The following is a 15934-nucleotide window of genomic DNA, read 5'->3' on the forward strand; positions in this document are numbered from 1 at the left end:
TATTTCTACAGTTCTTAAAACAAATTCACTTTGCTGTTCGTTATCTATCGGCCTTTATCATGTCCTGCAGAAAGTAATCTCTTTAATTGGAGTGCGAGAGGTGGGGGGGGGGAGGGGGCACTGAGTTGCACTGAGTCGAACAGGACGCTGCTGAAATATGAGAGCACAAAGTCCACCATGGATAGATAGTATTTATTTATTTATTTATTTGTTTGTTTGTTTGTTTGTTATATACTGCCCTTAATCATAAGTCTGCAAGGGCAGTTCGCAGAATATTGGCTCCCTAGCAATATGTTTATTTTTCTAGAATACCACATTTTAAATCTGGAATATCCTTAACCAGTTAAGGATTTGCAAGGTTGAAAGCAGCACATATGTAAACACAAATATGTATTTGTAACATAGGAGTTGGAGAGAAAGAAACTGGCGGCTTACCCTGTTTTAAAAAAACACACAGCAAAGATAGGAAAGGAAGCAGGCTTGGATATGATCTCAGTAATCCTGAGAGCCTGGCCTACGCCAGATTAGACAGTGATCTAACTCTGTATAAAGATGCTTTGTATGATTATAAGAACCTTCGGCAGGGTTGGGGAAGTTTAAACAATTATGTGGTTGCTGTCAAGGGGCCTCAAGAGCTAGAGCTCATCTGATAAAAGCATCTTTGCTCCTTGTGACCACCCATGGACCAACTAGGCCCCAACCCCAGAACTGCCAGATTACATCTGAATCTGTCTCAACAGGATCTGTCCCAACTCTGCCTCTTGATTTATCTCAGGCGAGGTAACCGGTGGCTTTTCAGCCATTGCTGGACTACAAATCCCATCACCACTAATGATAGGCCATACTGGCTGGGAGTGCTGGGAGCTGTAGTACAGCAAGAAACATCAGTTAGGCCACCGGATGCCCTGATCCTACTTTTCCATGGACCTGCCCTCACCTATTCAGCATAAGGTCCTCAAATATAGAAGGACATAGCACTGGTTTGGATGGGCGGATGGGAACACTAGTTAAAATAAGAAGTTGGCAGCTGGAGCGGGACATATTCTTGACAGGTGGGGCCACTCAACGTGTGGCCGCATTCCAGGAAGTAATAAAACTCGATGTATCCATATTGTGGAGAACATGTGTACCATTGAGCACCAGCCCTGGCCTCCAGATTGTCGGTACACCTCTGCAAAAGTTCATTACCACGCCAGCCATCATTGTCCCAGACTTCTATGTGAACGGGGTTTTCATGATTCAGCATGACAGTCCCAAAGCCCAGGGCTTCATACCACCAGGGGTCGTTATCAGATGGGACGATGCTGGTCCTCAGCGCTCGACCTTGAAAGACAACTCTGACATAAGCATCGGTGGCTGTGAAGTGGTCACCCCAAAGGTTGGATCCTCTGGTCACAACAAAGGTGAGGTGTGCCCTGCCCCTCTGTCGGGCACAGCACATGTTGTTGTTGAGGCCATCCTTCTGACAAAGGCAGGTGCATTGCTCAGCTGAGCTCTGGGAGCTCCAACGTGGACACCGCTGCGGACACTCCCTCTTCAGGGCCTTCTGGTTTATATGACTCGCAATGGCTTGCTTCAGCAAATCCCTCCTTGGGTCCTGGTGGTTCAGCAACATGTGCAAGGGCTGAAGGGAATAGGAAACCAGCCCAGGCTGGCTGTGCTTTTGCGCTGTTCTTCCATTCCGAGAAGAGTTGAGCTCCTCTGGCTTTTGAGAAGAGAATCTCGATCTGCTTATCTCCTCCCACAACTTCAATGTACTGCCTGGCATAGTTTTCATGCGAAACTCCATGACTGTAGAACTTCTGGATCGCTTCACACCTGGCATTTTGGGAAGTGGACCCAAATACCTCGTTGTTTCCCAAAGAAAACCCCCACTTTAAGCAATCCTGGATGCTGGAAGCTGTAACCCCCCACAAGGCCATCTTGCATGTCTGCACAGCCAGCAGGTGGCGAACTCGGCCCCCAAGGTCTACCTGGCTGATGTAGTGGGTGCCATAGCTGTCGATAAAATGCTGGTATTCCTCAGAGTTGTTCTTTATTGGCAGCTCAGCCACATGCTGGGCAAAGTGAGAGGACAGCGGTGAGGGTCTATGGGGGAGTCTCAGCCTGCTCAAGAAGAGAAAAAGAGGAGCAGGATATTAGAAGCAAAGTTTATAGTTTTACCCACACCACCCACATCCATAATCCTCCATCTTTTTGAGGGAAGGGAAGCCTGCAAAGTTTCAGGGATCTTCTTCCTCTCCAACATGTTATCCCTCCCCTGTAAAGGCCCACAGAGCTTCCTGCGAATCAGAAGAGAGGAAGCGTACACATACAAGAGGACTTTAAACACAAATTTGAGCACCTTGAATTGGAACTGGAAACGAACTGGCAACCAATGCAGCTGCTTTAAAATGTAGTGGGGTATATGTTAGAGCTAAACCAGACATGTCCAATGTCTGTTTCGGGGGCCTAATCCGCCCCGCTGGTCGATTTAATCTGGCCCTTGTGGCGGTTAATCTCCTGGGGTAAAATCCTAAAAAAACCCTTCAATCTTAAAAAAAGCTGAACCTCAACCCTAAAAAAACCCACAACTTTGGTCATCCCTCACGCATGGTCACGCCATCAAATCTGGCCCTCTTTGTAAAAATCCCAGCCAGTAAGCTGGCTGCAGCATTTTGGACCAGCTGAAGTTTTTAAATGTTATTCAAGGACAGCCCCATGTAGAATGCATTGCAGTAATCCAATCTGGGAGTTACCAGAGCATGGAAGACAGTGGCCAAATGATTTCTCTCCAAAGGGGCCCAGAACTGCTGAAGCGGCCCTATTCAGGGAAGCTTTTAATGTATGATATTTTAGTGTTTTTTGGTTTCTGTGGAAGCCGCCCAGAGTGGCTGGGGAAACCCAGCCAGATGGGCGGGGTACAAATAAATAATAATAATAATAATAATAATAATAATAAAGTAGGCAGTGCTGGGGCAAAATACTGCTAGCCACCAAGGTTACCTGAGCCTCCAGTGACAGTGTTGACCAAAGATATGGTGACAATCAGTCAATCAACTGGTGTGCATTATTTCCCAGGACCCACTCCCGGCTCTTCTGGGGCTAAGCTCTTGATCTGAATTGCCCTGCCTGACCTGGCCACTTAACCACCTCCAGCCCACTTCCCTAATTCCTGAACATCTGAGCCTGCAACCAAGCTGATGATCTGCCTCCTGCTTCCTATTATCCTTTCTTTCTATTGGCTCTGCCCAGAGCAAGAAGAAAGCTTCCCTTCCTCCTTTGTTTGAGTCTTCAGTAACTCTATGTATGAGAGCTTTGTGGAGTTTTGTTGAATGCTATCTGAATTGAGAGAGAAGTCTAACAATGGAATAGTAAGAACGAATGAATAACTGAACCCTGTGGGGGCAGAACACAGTTCACTAGAAACCTCTGCTGCAATTGCTATATCTGTTTGATCCAACTTCCAGTTGAGGACGCCCACTCATCATTTACTTTGATTGTATCTCTAGAGGGATACTGATGCTCACCTGTAGTGTGTGCAGTAGACCTCTTGCCTCACAAAGCTGTAACTGTCATGCTGGGATTTCTGATGTGCATAAATCGCCATCCGGGAGTGAGATCCAGCAAGGGCCACCCTCATCTTAGGCAGCTCCAGCCCTAATTTGCTCAGTTCTGCGCCGAACCCCAGCTCCATGTCCAATCCCAAATCTGCTTTCCAGTCATTCTTCACCTCCGTGGCCATTGCATTGGCAACATCCACATCCAAATTCTCCACGGAGCTGCTGACATGCCGATGGCACGAGCGGACCACCTGCCAGTCCGCGACAGCTAAAGGCAGTTTCTGCAGATGCCCGTTCATCAAGTGATTCCGACAGAGGATGCACGTCCCGTTGGGGCCCTGCCATTGGCTGGTGTCCACCACAAACGCTCCCTTTCTCTCCAGAGTGGTGATGTCAACCCCCTGACCAATATAGGTGTGGCCAGGCACAAAGGTGTCCTGCTTCATGCAGATGGAGCTGGGGTGCCGATGGCAGTCGCTGGAAGTTGTTAGTGGAAGTTGGAAGAGAAATAGGAGGAAGGCTGCTAGGAAGAGGTATTGTTTGGACATGATTGTTCTGCTGTGATCCTCCCACCGCCAGTGGGGCAGATGGCTTCAAATTACCACGGGAAATAAAACAGAGAAGACTTATTTGCACCATTCAGGCATTTCCCACATTTGAGAGTCCCTCTTTCCACATCACCTGTTGCTACCTGACCCTTTCTAACTGGAGGTACCAGGAACTGAACCTGTTGGCTTCTACAAAGTAGATGCTCTACCACTGAGCCATGGCTACTCCTAATGGTATATGCTAGGGCAGGTGTGAGGAACCTTAGGCCTTGCAGATGTTGCTGAGCTAAAGCTCTCACCAGCCCTAGCAACCATGGCTCAGTTGCAAGGAATGTAGGACCTATTGTTCAGCAACAGCCTGGAGGACCACAGGCTGAGTCATGGGTCACCAGCATGGAGCTAATAATAATAATAATAATAATAATAATAATAATAATAATAAATTTTTATTTATACCCCATCCTTCCCGGTTCAGAAAACCGGGCTCAGGGCGGCTAACAACAAATTTAAAACACTTAATTGATGCAACAAAAACCAGTATAAAATACAGTGTAAAACGTGAATAACAATAAATCCAGAATTCAAAAATCAATTTAGGGGGGGAAATCCATCCAATAAACATTAGATGATCACCAGAGCTAGCTGGCTAAATTAGTCCTATTTGGGCCAGCGAGGAGACCAGGGGAGAATTAGCTGTGGGATCCCAGAGCGGGTAATCTTCATAAAAAGGGGAGGGGGAGGGAAGGAAGGGGAATAAAAGATCAAGCTAAGTTCAAATTGAAATCAGATGTTGATGGACTCGCAACTCCCATCAACCCCAGCCAGGGCTGTCAGTGGTCAGGGATGTGCTTTAGTTGAGCAATGTCTGGACACTGGCTATTCCATAATTAGACTGAAGTTCTAATGATGGCCACCCAGTGAACTTCATGGCTGAGGAGGCGACTGAATGTACAGCAGGAACATAAATATGAAGAGGAAGCCTTGGGACTAACCATAGAAGTCCCGATTTCCAGGCATGTATAATCTGGGCACCAGATGTTCTCCCTGACCTAGCACTGTTGTCTTTTCTTTCCTAGCCTGGTGACAAGTAGAAGACTAACATATGTCACTTTCCCCAAGATAGAGCAGCAACAAGGAACATCTTGGGAACACAGAACATCAGTCTGGTGTAAGCCCAGATGCACTCTGCATCTTAAATCTTTTATGCTGGGAGTGTCTGTGGGGTGGTGGGGGCTTCCAGCTTGTGGGTGTAATTAGGAGTACAAGGTGGAATATAAACTCATTTAGAATACATAATGAATATAGTAGCAAGCTTACCTGCTCTGTAATTTCCGAACTGCTTTGCCTTCTCAGTGTAGTACGTGGGACTACAACAGCTGCCTTTCGGTTTCTGTTCTCACCAATGAGCTAGTCTTCCAGTTCCCTCCCTTGCCAGCCGATCTGCTTTGTCTTTTGCATGTCTCTAAACCAAGATTGGATTGGTGGACACTCACTCACCCCTCCACCCCTGAACGGACAGGACCGCACCCAGTCACATTCTCAGAAAATTGGATTCTTCTTTTCTTTCCCACTGTTTCAAATTCTTGTGTTAATAGTCAACATAAAAAAATTCCTTCCAGTAGCACCTTAAAGACCAACTAAGTTAGTTCTTGGTATGAGCTTTCGTGTGCATGCACACTTCTTCAGATACACTGAAACAGAAGTTGCCAGATCCTTCTATATATAGTGAGAAGGTGGGGAGGGGTATTACTCAGAAGGGTGGTGGGAATGGGAGATTGGCAGGTAGCTGAGATGAGCCTGTTGACGACTCTTAACGACTGTAATAGGTCTTACAGGAAAAGGCAATGGGTGAGAAGGTGAAAAATGGCTTAGTCTACTAAGGTGCTACTGGAAGGAATTTTTTTATGTTGACTATGGCAGACCAACATGGCTACCTACCTGTAATTGTGTTAATAGTGTGAATTATAGGAGTCACAAACACCAGTGTATTTTTGTGTGTGTGTGAGAGAGAGAGAGGGGTGGTGGTGGTGGATGCAGGGGTTTCCTGATGGCGCTCTCTCTCTCTCTCTCTCTCTCTCTCTCTATATATATATATATATATATATATGTATATGGCAAGAAGAGGGATGAACCCCATCTCAAACCCTCTTATCACCCAATTCTTTATCCACTCCATAGCTTTGTAAATACCAAAAGTAGTCTGCCATTCCAGTCTGTCATTCCCAGTTCGAATCAGTGACTGCTACAGTCATGGAGCCAAGAAGGAAGGCCTTCCTTTGCACATAATAAACAAATAAATATTTTTTTGGGAAGGATTGTCCTTTCTTACCTTTGGCTGAGAGCTCCAGTGGCAAGGAAAGCTTCCACAGGTTGGTGAGCCTGAGAGGACCACTTCAGACTCCTTTCTTTTGAGGTTGAAAATTCAAGACAAAACTGAAACCATCATACCAGGATAGTGAGTGGCCACTAAACGGACCGTTTGCTTTTGTGAGGAAATTCCTTATAAGGAAGCCTCCCCCCCCCCCAATGCAAAAAGTTTGGCAGGGGCCTCATAAAAGAAGTTCCAGTTGTTCTGGGGAGTGGGGGAACATTTTGGCTCCACAGGCCAGATCCTTATTCTTATTAGATCTAGCCTTGTGGGGCAAATGTGACAAAGGGGCGGGGACACCCATCTGTCATTCACCACAATGATGTCAGGTGATTGGGCATGTTGGGACTTCAAAGCGCCACGTAGAGCAATACCGCAAAGCCTGCTTTCCGCATACCTTGGCTCAACTGATGGGCTGTGGACCCAACACCTGTTTTCTCTTGCCTCTCCATGATCAGGAGCATACAGTGGTACCTCTGGTTACGTACTTAATTTGTTCCGGAGGTCCGTACTTAACCTGAAACTGTTCTTAACCTGAAGCCCCACTTTAGCTAATGGGGCCTCCTGCTGCCGCCACGCCGCTGAAGCCCAATTTCTGTTCTTATCCTGAAGCAAAGTTCTTAACCTGAAGCACTATTTCTGGGTTAGCAGAGTCTGTATCCTGAAGCGTATGTAACCCGAGGTACCACTGTACTATAATGTTCCCGATTATGCACTGGCAGTCGTGTCTCTACCTGTCCCATAGATCAACATCACATATATAGTGGGGGACTGGCATGTTAAGTACAATTGTTTAATTATGATGATGATTCTCATCAGATCCAGCCAGCATGGCCAAACGCCTGGGATGCAGCCTAACAAATTATTATTGCCAGTTACAGTTTTCAGGTTAAATGTACATACAGTGGTACCTCGGGTTAAGTACTTAATTCGTTCTGGACGTCTGTTCTTAACTTGAAACTGTTCTTAACCTGAAGTACCAGTTTAGCTAATGGGGCCTCCCGCTGCCACCGCGCTGCCGCTGCACGATTTCTGTTCTCATCCTGAAGCAAAGTTCTTAACCCGAGGTAATATTTCTGGGTTAGCGGAGTCTGTAACCTGAAGCGTATGCAACCCGAGGTACCACTGTATTGGTTGGTTTATATCTACTGATCAGACAAGCTTTATTCCTGGAGAAAACATTGTTGACTTGATCCAAATGGCACTCAATGTGACACAGAATCTGACTTGGGGGGGGGGGGAATTGTCTCTCTAGACACATTCAGAGATTTTGACTATGTGGAGTGGGTGTTTCTGAAAATGTTTTTCTAAAAAAAACCACACACACACATCTAAATTTAGAAATGATTTTATCTTTAATTGATATTGGGGTTGTCTGCAACAACAGCCACAAATGGATTCTCTTACCTGAGTGCACATCTTAAGACAGGACCTAAGTAGGACATCCTTTGTTCCCACTGCTATTTGCATTGATCACTGAAACTTTGGAGAATAAAATTAGATTGTATTTATCCAGTAGGCATTCGGGGAGTGCTTGTAAAATGCTGTAAAACATCTGTAAAATGCTGGTGACTTTATAACATAATATGCTGCAATGAAGAAGGAAATCTCAACTGAGGGTACTCATCTCTTTCCCTACTCTGATCATTGTCACTTGCAAGCTGCTTCCCCCCCATTCCCCCCCTCTCCCACAGACCTCCTTCCCTTTTGTATTATTACACAGCACCCCAATCTCTGAGCAGTGCGAAATTCCAGGGGTACTAGGCGTGCTTATCCGGGGTCCCATATGGTGCTTACCAAAACATCCCAATTACATAATCACTAGGTGGGATAACCACTAAGATTATTGCTAAGGACACAAGGCACAAGGAAAAGCCCATAAAGCACCATAAACCATGCCCGGGGGAAGGCCGGAAGCAGGTCCTGAGCTCAACAGCACTGTTGAGTGTGGTGTAGTGGTTAAGAGCGGTAGACTTGTAATCTGGTGAACTGGGTTCAATTCCCCGCTCCTCCACGTGCAGCTGCTGGGTGACCTTGGGCCAGTCACACTTCTCTGAAGTCTCTCAGCCCCACTCACCTCACAGAGTGTTTGATGTGGGGGAGGAAGGGAAAGGAGATTGTTAGCCGCTTTGAGACTCCTTCGGGTAGTGATAAAGCGGGATATCAAATCCAAACTCTTCTTCTTCCAAACTCTTCTTCCCACCTCTGACAGTGGAGGTAGAAGCTAGCCATCATGCCTAGTAACCATTGATAACCTTCACCTCCATGAATCTATCTGATCTTCTTTCAAAGCCTCTTTAAAAGCCATAGCTATCTCTCTTGGGAGCAAATTGTTCCAGAAGAGGAGCAACTGGACCCAGCTGAGCCCGTGGTGTGGAATTCCACCTCTTCCTCTACAGGTCTAAAAACAATTCACTTTTGTTACTCTGGGCATTTGTATCAGGAGAGGTGGGATAGACAGGTTTGTCTAGGGAGTTTGCTGTTTGCTGTAATTTCACCACCACTATAATGAATAAAGCTCATTATATCTGCTCCCTTGCAACATATTTATTTTTTCAAAATACCAAATTTCTAATCCGGAATGTCTGTAATCCATGGAGGATTTTGCAGGGTGAGGTGCATAAAAGCGACGCATGTGTAAACACAAATATGTATTTGTAAAGCAGGAGTTGGAGAGAAAGAAACTGGTGATTCACTCACTCTTGTGGGGCTGGGAATCTCCAGACGCTGACTCATAGCTGCAGGAAAACAGCAGAGATAGGAAACAGTCTTAGAGATGATCTCTGCGTGAGGGATCCTGAAAGCCTGGCCTCTACCAGGCAGAGTATAAGGCAAGACAAACAAGTGGTCTCACTCTGCATAAAGATGCTTTTTATGTTTATAACAATGTGGACCAACTAGGCCCCAGATCTGCCAGATTCCTTCTGAATCTGTCTCAATAGAGTCTGTCTCAACTCTGTCCCTCAGTGGTGGGGGAACCTGTGGCCTTCTGGCCGTTGTTGGACTACAAATCCCACCGTCCTGAAATGAATAGAACAAGGAAAAAGCACTGAATTAGCAGGGGGTGACTAGTTGAAATGAGAAGTTGGCAGTCGTAGGGGGACATAATTTTGACAGCTAGGGCCACCCAATGTGCGGCCACATTCCAGCAAGTAATAATACTCGACGTATCCATGAGGCGCATAACATCTGTGCCGGATAGTCCCAGCCCCGGCCTCCAACCGGTGGAAACAGCCCTGCAGAAGGTCATCCCGCCAGACGTCTTTGTCCCAGAGCTGAACCTCAAAAGAATTGTGGTCTGCCAATGTGACCGTCCCAAAGTCCAGGGTTTCCGACCACTGAGGGTTGTTGTCGTTTCTGACGACGCTGGTTCTCATTTCTTGACCTTGGAAGAAAATCCTGACATAAGCATCGGTGGCCGTGAAGTGGTCGCCCCAAAGCTTGGACCCGTTGACCACAACAAACGTGAGGCGGGCCCTGCCTCTCTGCCAGGCACAGCACATATCGTTGTTGAGGCCGTCCTGCTGACACAGGCAGGTGCATTGCTCACCTGAGCTCTGGGAGCTCCAGCGTGGACACTGTTGTGGACAGTCCCTCTTGAGGGCTCTCTGGTTGATATGGCCCACAATGGCTTGCCTCAGCAAATCCCTCCTTGGGTCTCTTTGGTTCAACAAGGTGTGTAAGGGTAGAAGGGAGTAGGAAACCATCCCAGGCTTTGTTTTTGAACTCTCCATCCATGCAGAGAAGAGTTGGGCTTCTCCAGCTTTGGAGAAGAGCATCTCCACCTGCTTATCTCCTCCCACAACTTCGATGTGCTGCTTGGCATCAGCGTCCTCGAGGATTCCACGGGAGTAGGCCCTCTTGAGTTCTTCACACTTGGAGCTCAGGGAAGCGGAGCCGAACAGCCAGTCAACTCCTAGAGAAGCACCCCAATTCAAGCAGCGCTGGATGGTGGAAGCGGTAATCCCCCACAAGGCCATCTTGCACGTTTGCACAGCCAGCAAGTGGCGCAGTCGCCCACCCAGTTGCACATGGCTGATGTAGTGGGTGCCGTAGATGTTGATAAAATGCTGGTATTCCTCAGAGTTGTTATTCCTTGGCAGCCTGGCCACAGCGCGGGAGAAGTGGGAAGCCAGCAGTGAGGGTCTCTGGAGGAGTCTCAGCCTGCAGAGGCAGAGAGAAAGTGGAGCTTGTAAGCAAAGTTTATAGCAAGTTTATAGCATTCTGTACTGAAGGAGCAAAGATTGTTATTATTTTATTGTCTGCTCTTCATCCTGGAATGGTTACAATTAAAACATGATGTATAAAACAACTTAACAACCACAGAAACAAGGTGGGTCTTAAAAATGTACACAGCAAGTGTCAAAAGGAAGGGAAAGAAGAAAAAGAAGTCCCAGCGAAAGAAAAACGGATACAAAAACTTGTGGAATATGCAGAAATGGCGAAGCTTGCTGGAAAAATAAGAAATCAAGATAACAAACTTTTTGTAAAAGAATGAAAATGATTTATGGAATATTTACAAATAAACTGTAAACAGATAAGAGCATTGGCAGGATTATTGTAATAACCTGCAGTTTTATAAGGGTATATATTTAAAGTAGACGAATAAATGAGTAAATTGAGTTAATTTGGAATATGTGTATATATATATATATATATATATATATATATATATATATATATATATGCGCAGGTTTTGGTGTCTTCGGGTGTCTTCCCGTGTAAGAGTTGGGGTGTCTAGGCGACGTTTCGACGAGGTCTCACTCGTCATCTTCAGGCTGGTGCTTTCGGCTTCTTGTTACTGGAACAGAGCAGGATCTCAGTGTTTGAGTTCCTATAAATACTGTTGAGGGGGTGTGGTGTATAGCTCAGAATATCACTCAAGAAATCACTCAAGATATCCCTCAAGTAATTAATGAACAAAAGAAGAAAAGGCACACTAACCTGGGAACTTCCTCTCTGCCCAGAACGTTGGAGGCTATACACCACACCCCCTCAACAGTATTTATAGGAACTCAAACACTGAGATCCTGCTCTGTTCCAGTAACAAGAAGCCGAAAGCACCAGCCTGAAGATGACGAGTGAGACCTCGTCGAAACGTCGCCTAGACACCCCAACTCTTACACGGGAAGACACCCGAAGACACCAAAACCTGCATTCCTGTACCCGTGAAAATCTACGAAAGCATATATATATATATATATGAACCGCAGAAAAAGGGGGAAGGTAGTCGAGTTTTGAAGCGTTAAACTGATTGTAAAATCATTGAAATGTATAAAACTGGAAAAAAATGAATGAATGGCATGGTAAAGAGGTGTGTCTTCAGCATTCACTGAAAGCTGAATTATGAAGATGCCAGACCCACCTCTGTGGGGAGGGATTCCACAGCGTAGGAGCTGTCACAGAGAATGTTTTCTCCTAGGCCATGCTTGTGAGAGTGGCGGAGAAACCAAGAGGGTCCCCTCTGCTGCTCATAACACCAGAGGGTGTCTATGGGGAAGGAGGCAGTCTTTCAGGTACTTAGGTCCTGAATCACTTAGAACTTTAAACACTAATGTGAACACCTTAAATTGGGCCCAGAAACGAACTGTCAACCAGGGCAGTTGCTGTATCAGACCACACAAGTCCCTCTTGAGAGGGCTACTGGTGCTCACCTGTAGTACGCGCAGGAAATCTCTTGCCTCACAAAGCTGTAACTGTCCTGACGGGATTTTTCATGCGCATAAATAGCCATCCGGGATCGAGACCCAGCAAAAGCCATGCGGGCCTTAGGCAGCCCCGGGTCTTCTTCCCTGTCATTGTTCATCTCCATCTCCAAACCCAGGTCTACTTTCCAGTCATTCTTCACCTCCGTGGCCATCGCGTTGGCGACATCCACATCCAAATTCTCCACGGAGCTGCTGACTTGCCGATGGCACGAGTGGACCACCTGCCAGTCCACGCCAGCCAAGGGGAGTTTCTGCAGCTGCCCGTTCATCAAGGGATTCCGGCAGAGTTTGCACGTCCCATTGGGGCCCTGCCATCGGCTGGTGTCCACCACATACGCTCCCTTTCTCTCCAGAGAGGTGATGTCCACCCCCTCGCCAATATAGTTATGGCCGGGCACAAAGGTGTCCTGCTTCATGCAGGCAGATCTATGGAATGTCTGGCAGTGGCTGGAAGTTGTTGGTGGAAGTAGGAAGAGAAATGAGAGGAGGGCTGCTAGGAAGAGGTGCTGTTGGGACATGATTGCTCTGGTGGGATCCTTCACTCCAGGAGGCTTGTAAATAACCCTGCAGAACAAAACAGAGAGGGCTTCTTTGCACTGTCTAGGCATTTCCCACACCTGTGAGCCCCTCTTTTCAAATAAAACACTCAACCTTGCTTAAATGAACTTTTATCTCATCGTACTGGGCGTCAGGGAGCTGTGTTTTACGAAGTCACACTATTTGTCTGTCTAACCCAAGACTGTCCACTCTGGCAGAAGCTCTCCAGGGTCTAATGCAGAGGGTGTATCACATCACCTGTTCCTACCTGATCCTTCTGAACTGGAACTACCAGCAGGTGAGCCTGGGACATTATACATGCCAAGTAGGTCTCTCCCCCCCCCCCCGCAACCCATGGCCATTGCTAATGTATCTGAGGCCCAGTGTGGAGAACTTTTGGCCCTACACTTTGGTTCACGACAGATCCCATTAGCTCCAACAAGCATGTCGCAATGGCTAGGGATGATGGGAACCTGGAGGGCCACAGCTTATCCACAGTGGTTTAAGGGCATGGGTGACCAGCATAGTGCTCTTCAGATGTTGCTGGACTCGCAATTCCCTTTAGCCCAGCCAGCACCGTCAAGGGTCAGGGATGTGGCTGTAGTCTAGCAATGTCTGAAGAGCACCACATGGGCTATTCCCTCATTAGGATGAAGTTCAGCAACTTGCCCAAGGACTGGCCACCCAGTGAACTTCATGGTTGATGAGGCCACCAAACGTACAGCAGGAACGTAAACATTAAGAGGAAGCCCTGGAACTAAGCAGGGACGTTCCGACTGCAATCTAAAAACAGGCATGTACCACCTGGGTACCAGAAGCTGTTCCTGACCTGGCACCATCGCCTATCCCGCCCTCTATCTTTAATAGCTTGGTGACAGGCAGAAACCCAACAGATGTCACTTCCCATGCCATAGAGTTGCAACAAGGAGCAAAGCTTTAAGTGTTACATATCTTTGCATCTTGGGAATGCAGAACATCAATTCAGTGTAAACCCAAATATACTCTGCATGATATTCATTTGGGCGGCGGGGGGGGGGGGGGCTTCCAGCCTGTGGGTTTAATTAAGGGTATACGGTGCAATATAAACTCATTCATAATAATAATAAAAATGAATGCAGTGGCAAACCTTACCCGTTCTGTCATTTCCAAACTGCTTTGCCCTCTCAGTATATATTACATGGCGCTACAACAAATTGTCTTTCCATCTCTGTTCCCACCCACAGGCTATTTTTCCAATTCCCTCCCTCTCCCACTGACCTACTTTCTCTTTCATATTCTTGCTAAACAGAGATTGGACGGGTATAAACTCACTCACCCCTCTGCCCCGAAAACGAACAGGACAGTTTCCAATCACGTTCTTGGCAAATAGGATGCTTCTTTGGCCTTCCCGCTTTCTTCTTTTGCAGCTGCTTCTAATTCTGGCACACATGTCTTGGATTATAGGAAAATAACAAAGGCCAGTGTGTTGTGTGTTTCTGTGTCTGTGTGAGAGGGAGGGGTTTCCTGGCGGCTTTCCTGAAAAGTGGTTTGTGTGTGTATGTGTGTGTGTGTGTGAGAGAGAGAGAGAGAGAGAGAGAGAGGAGGAGGAGGAGGAGGAGGAGGAGGAGGAGGAGAAGAAGAAGAAGAAGAAGAAGAAGAAGAAGAAGAAGAAGAAGAAGAAGAAGGGTGAACCCCAATCTCAAACCCTCTTAACACCCCATCTTTTCATCTGTCCCACTTCTGAAAACACTAAAGGCCTCTTCCGGGTGTGATTCAATGTTTCCAGCCTGTCATTCAAGGATTGCTACAGTCACAAAGCTTTTGCACATTTAAAAAAACGAGAGTTTCGAAGGGTAGTTCTTTCTTACCTTTGGCAGAGTCCAGTGGAAAGGAGAAGCTTTCTACATGGGTAAGCCTGAGAGAACCGCTTTAAACTCTTGTCTATTTGAGGTTTAAAATTTAAGACAAAACAGGAACAATCATACCAAGATAGTGAGCGGCCACTACTGGGGAAAAGGGACTGTTTATTTTTGTGAGGAAAAACCTTATAAGGAAGCCAATTTTTTAAAAAATAAAACCCAAAATGTCTGGAAGGGACCTCATAAAAAGAGATGCAGTGGTGCCAGGATGTGGAGAAACCATTTGGCTCCAAGAAGCCATATCTTTATTTATCCTTATCACGGCTAGCCTCATGGGCCAAATATGACAAGTAGGCATGTCTGCCAGTCACCACAATGCTGTCAAATGATTGGGTGCCTTGAAGTCCCAAAGTTGGGACTGCAAAACACAATGCATAGCTGCATCGCCAAAGCCTGCTTTCTGCTGACCTTCACTCAACCACCCATCAATCCCACAGCATGCATGATAAGGAGCCTAATGTAAGGCTCCTGATTATGCATTGGCAGCCACATCTCTGTCTGCCCCATACTGATATCACATATACAGTATATAGTGGGATGGGTGTGTATGGTTTTGGGGGAATGGCCCTGCAGGCCAAATTTGAACCCCTGGTGACTCACATTTGACCCCACAGGTCAGAGGGATCCCAATGCAATGCAAACTAAAAAATATATAATTCCATGATGAAGAGAGGAACTCAGGTTGGATGCTAAGCTTATCGTACCAGATATCTTTGTCCCAGACCTCTAGCTTGACCTCATTGTAGCCTGTCAGCATTAAAGTCCCAAATCAAGGGCTTCAGACTACCAAGGGTTGCCATTATCTTCAATGAGCCTGGCCCCCCTTTCTTGACCTTGGAAGAAAATTTTGACGTAACCATCGGTGCCACTGAAGATGTCACCCCAAAGTCGTACCCTCTGTGCACAATAGATTTGAGGTGTGCTTTGCCCTGCCCCCAGGCACAGTTCTGTTTGATTTGATCCAGTGGTAAAATGTGGGCTTCTCCAAGGAGGTTGTATCTACTCTCATGTGCAAGCCATAGCTAGGTTACACATAATATATGGACAGCTAACCTCTACTGAGTTGGGACGCAGGTGGCGCTGTGGGTTAAACCACAGAGCCTAGGGCTTGCTGATCAGAAGGTCGGCGGTTCGAATCCCCATGACGGGGTGAGCTCCCGTTGCTCGGTCCCTGCTCCTGCCAACCTAGCAGTTAGAAAGCACGTCAAAGTGCAAGTAGATAAATAGGTACGGCTCCAGCGGGAAGGTAAATGGCATTTCCGTGCGCTGCTCTGGTTTGCCAGAAGCGGCTTAGTCATGCTGGCCACATGACCCGGAAGCTGTACACCGGCTC

The 15934-nt window shown here is 46.8% G+C and overlaps 2 protein-coding genes across 5 annotated transcripts; both read right to left on the reverse strand.

Annotated features, from left to right (window-relative positions):
* Window positions 1–221: 221 nt before the first annotated feature.
* On the reverse strand, window positions 222–4090 carry LOC308570861 (perforin-1-like; the record flags this gene model as incomplete). The annotated part of the gene is given in 3 exon segments (XM_081165894.1): window positions 222–1663; window positions 1665–2106; window positions 3510–4090. Coding segments are annotated over 3 exon segments (1683 nt in total). The 3' UTR covers window positions 222–1003.
* Window positions 4091–8990: 4900 nt separating this feature from the next.
* Window positions 8991–14623, reverse strand: LOC308570862 (perforin-1-like). Of its 4 annotated transcripts, none has more exons than XM_081165897.1 (3): window positions 14551–14623; window positions 12113–12730; window positions 8991–10622 (listed from the first exon to the last, which is right to left on the reverse strand). In XM_081165897.1, exons 2-3 carry the CDS (start codon window positions 12682–12684, stop codon window positions 9527–9529), a joined length of 1668 nt encoding a protein of 555 aa, XP_081022023.1. In that variant the 5' UTR covers window positions 12685–12730; window positions 14551–14623; the 3' UTR covers window positions 8991–9526. The 4 variants fall into 4 exon arrangements, with proteins under 4 accessions (XP_081022023.1, XP_081022024.1, XP_081022022.1 ...); XM_081165898.1 differs by lacking the exon at window positions 14551–14623 and adding an exon at window positions 14058–14198; XM_081165896.1 differs by lacking the exon at window positions 14551–14623 and adding an exon at window positions 14019–14198.
* Window positions 14624–15934: the final 1311 nt, after the last annotated feature.

The sequence above is a fragment of the Podarcis bocagei genome (genome assembly GCF_964188305.1).
Source record: "Podarcis bocagei genome assembly, chromosome: 13".
Classification (NCBI taxonomy): domain Eukaryota; kingdom Metazoa; phylum Chordata; class Lepidosauria; order Squamata; family Lacertidae; genus Podarcis; species Podarcis bocagei.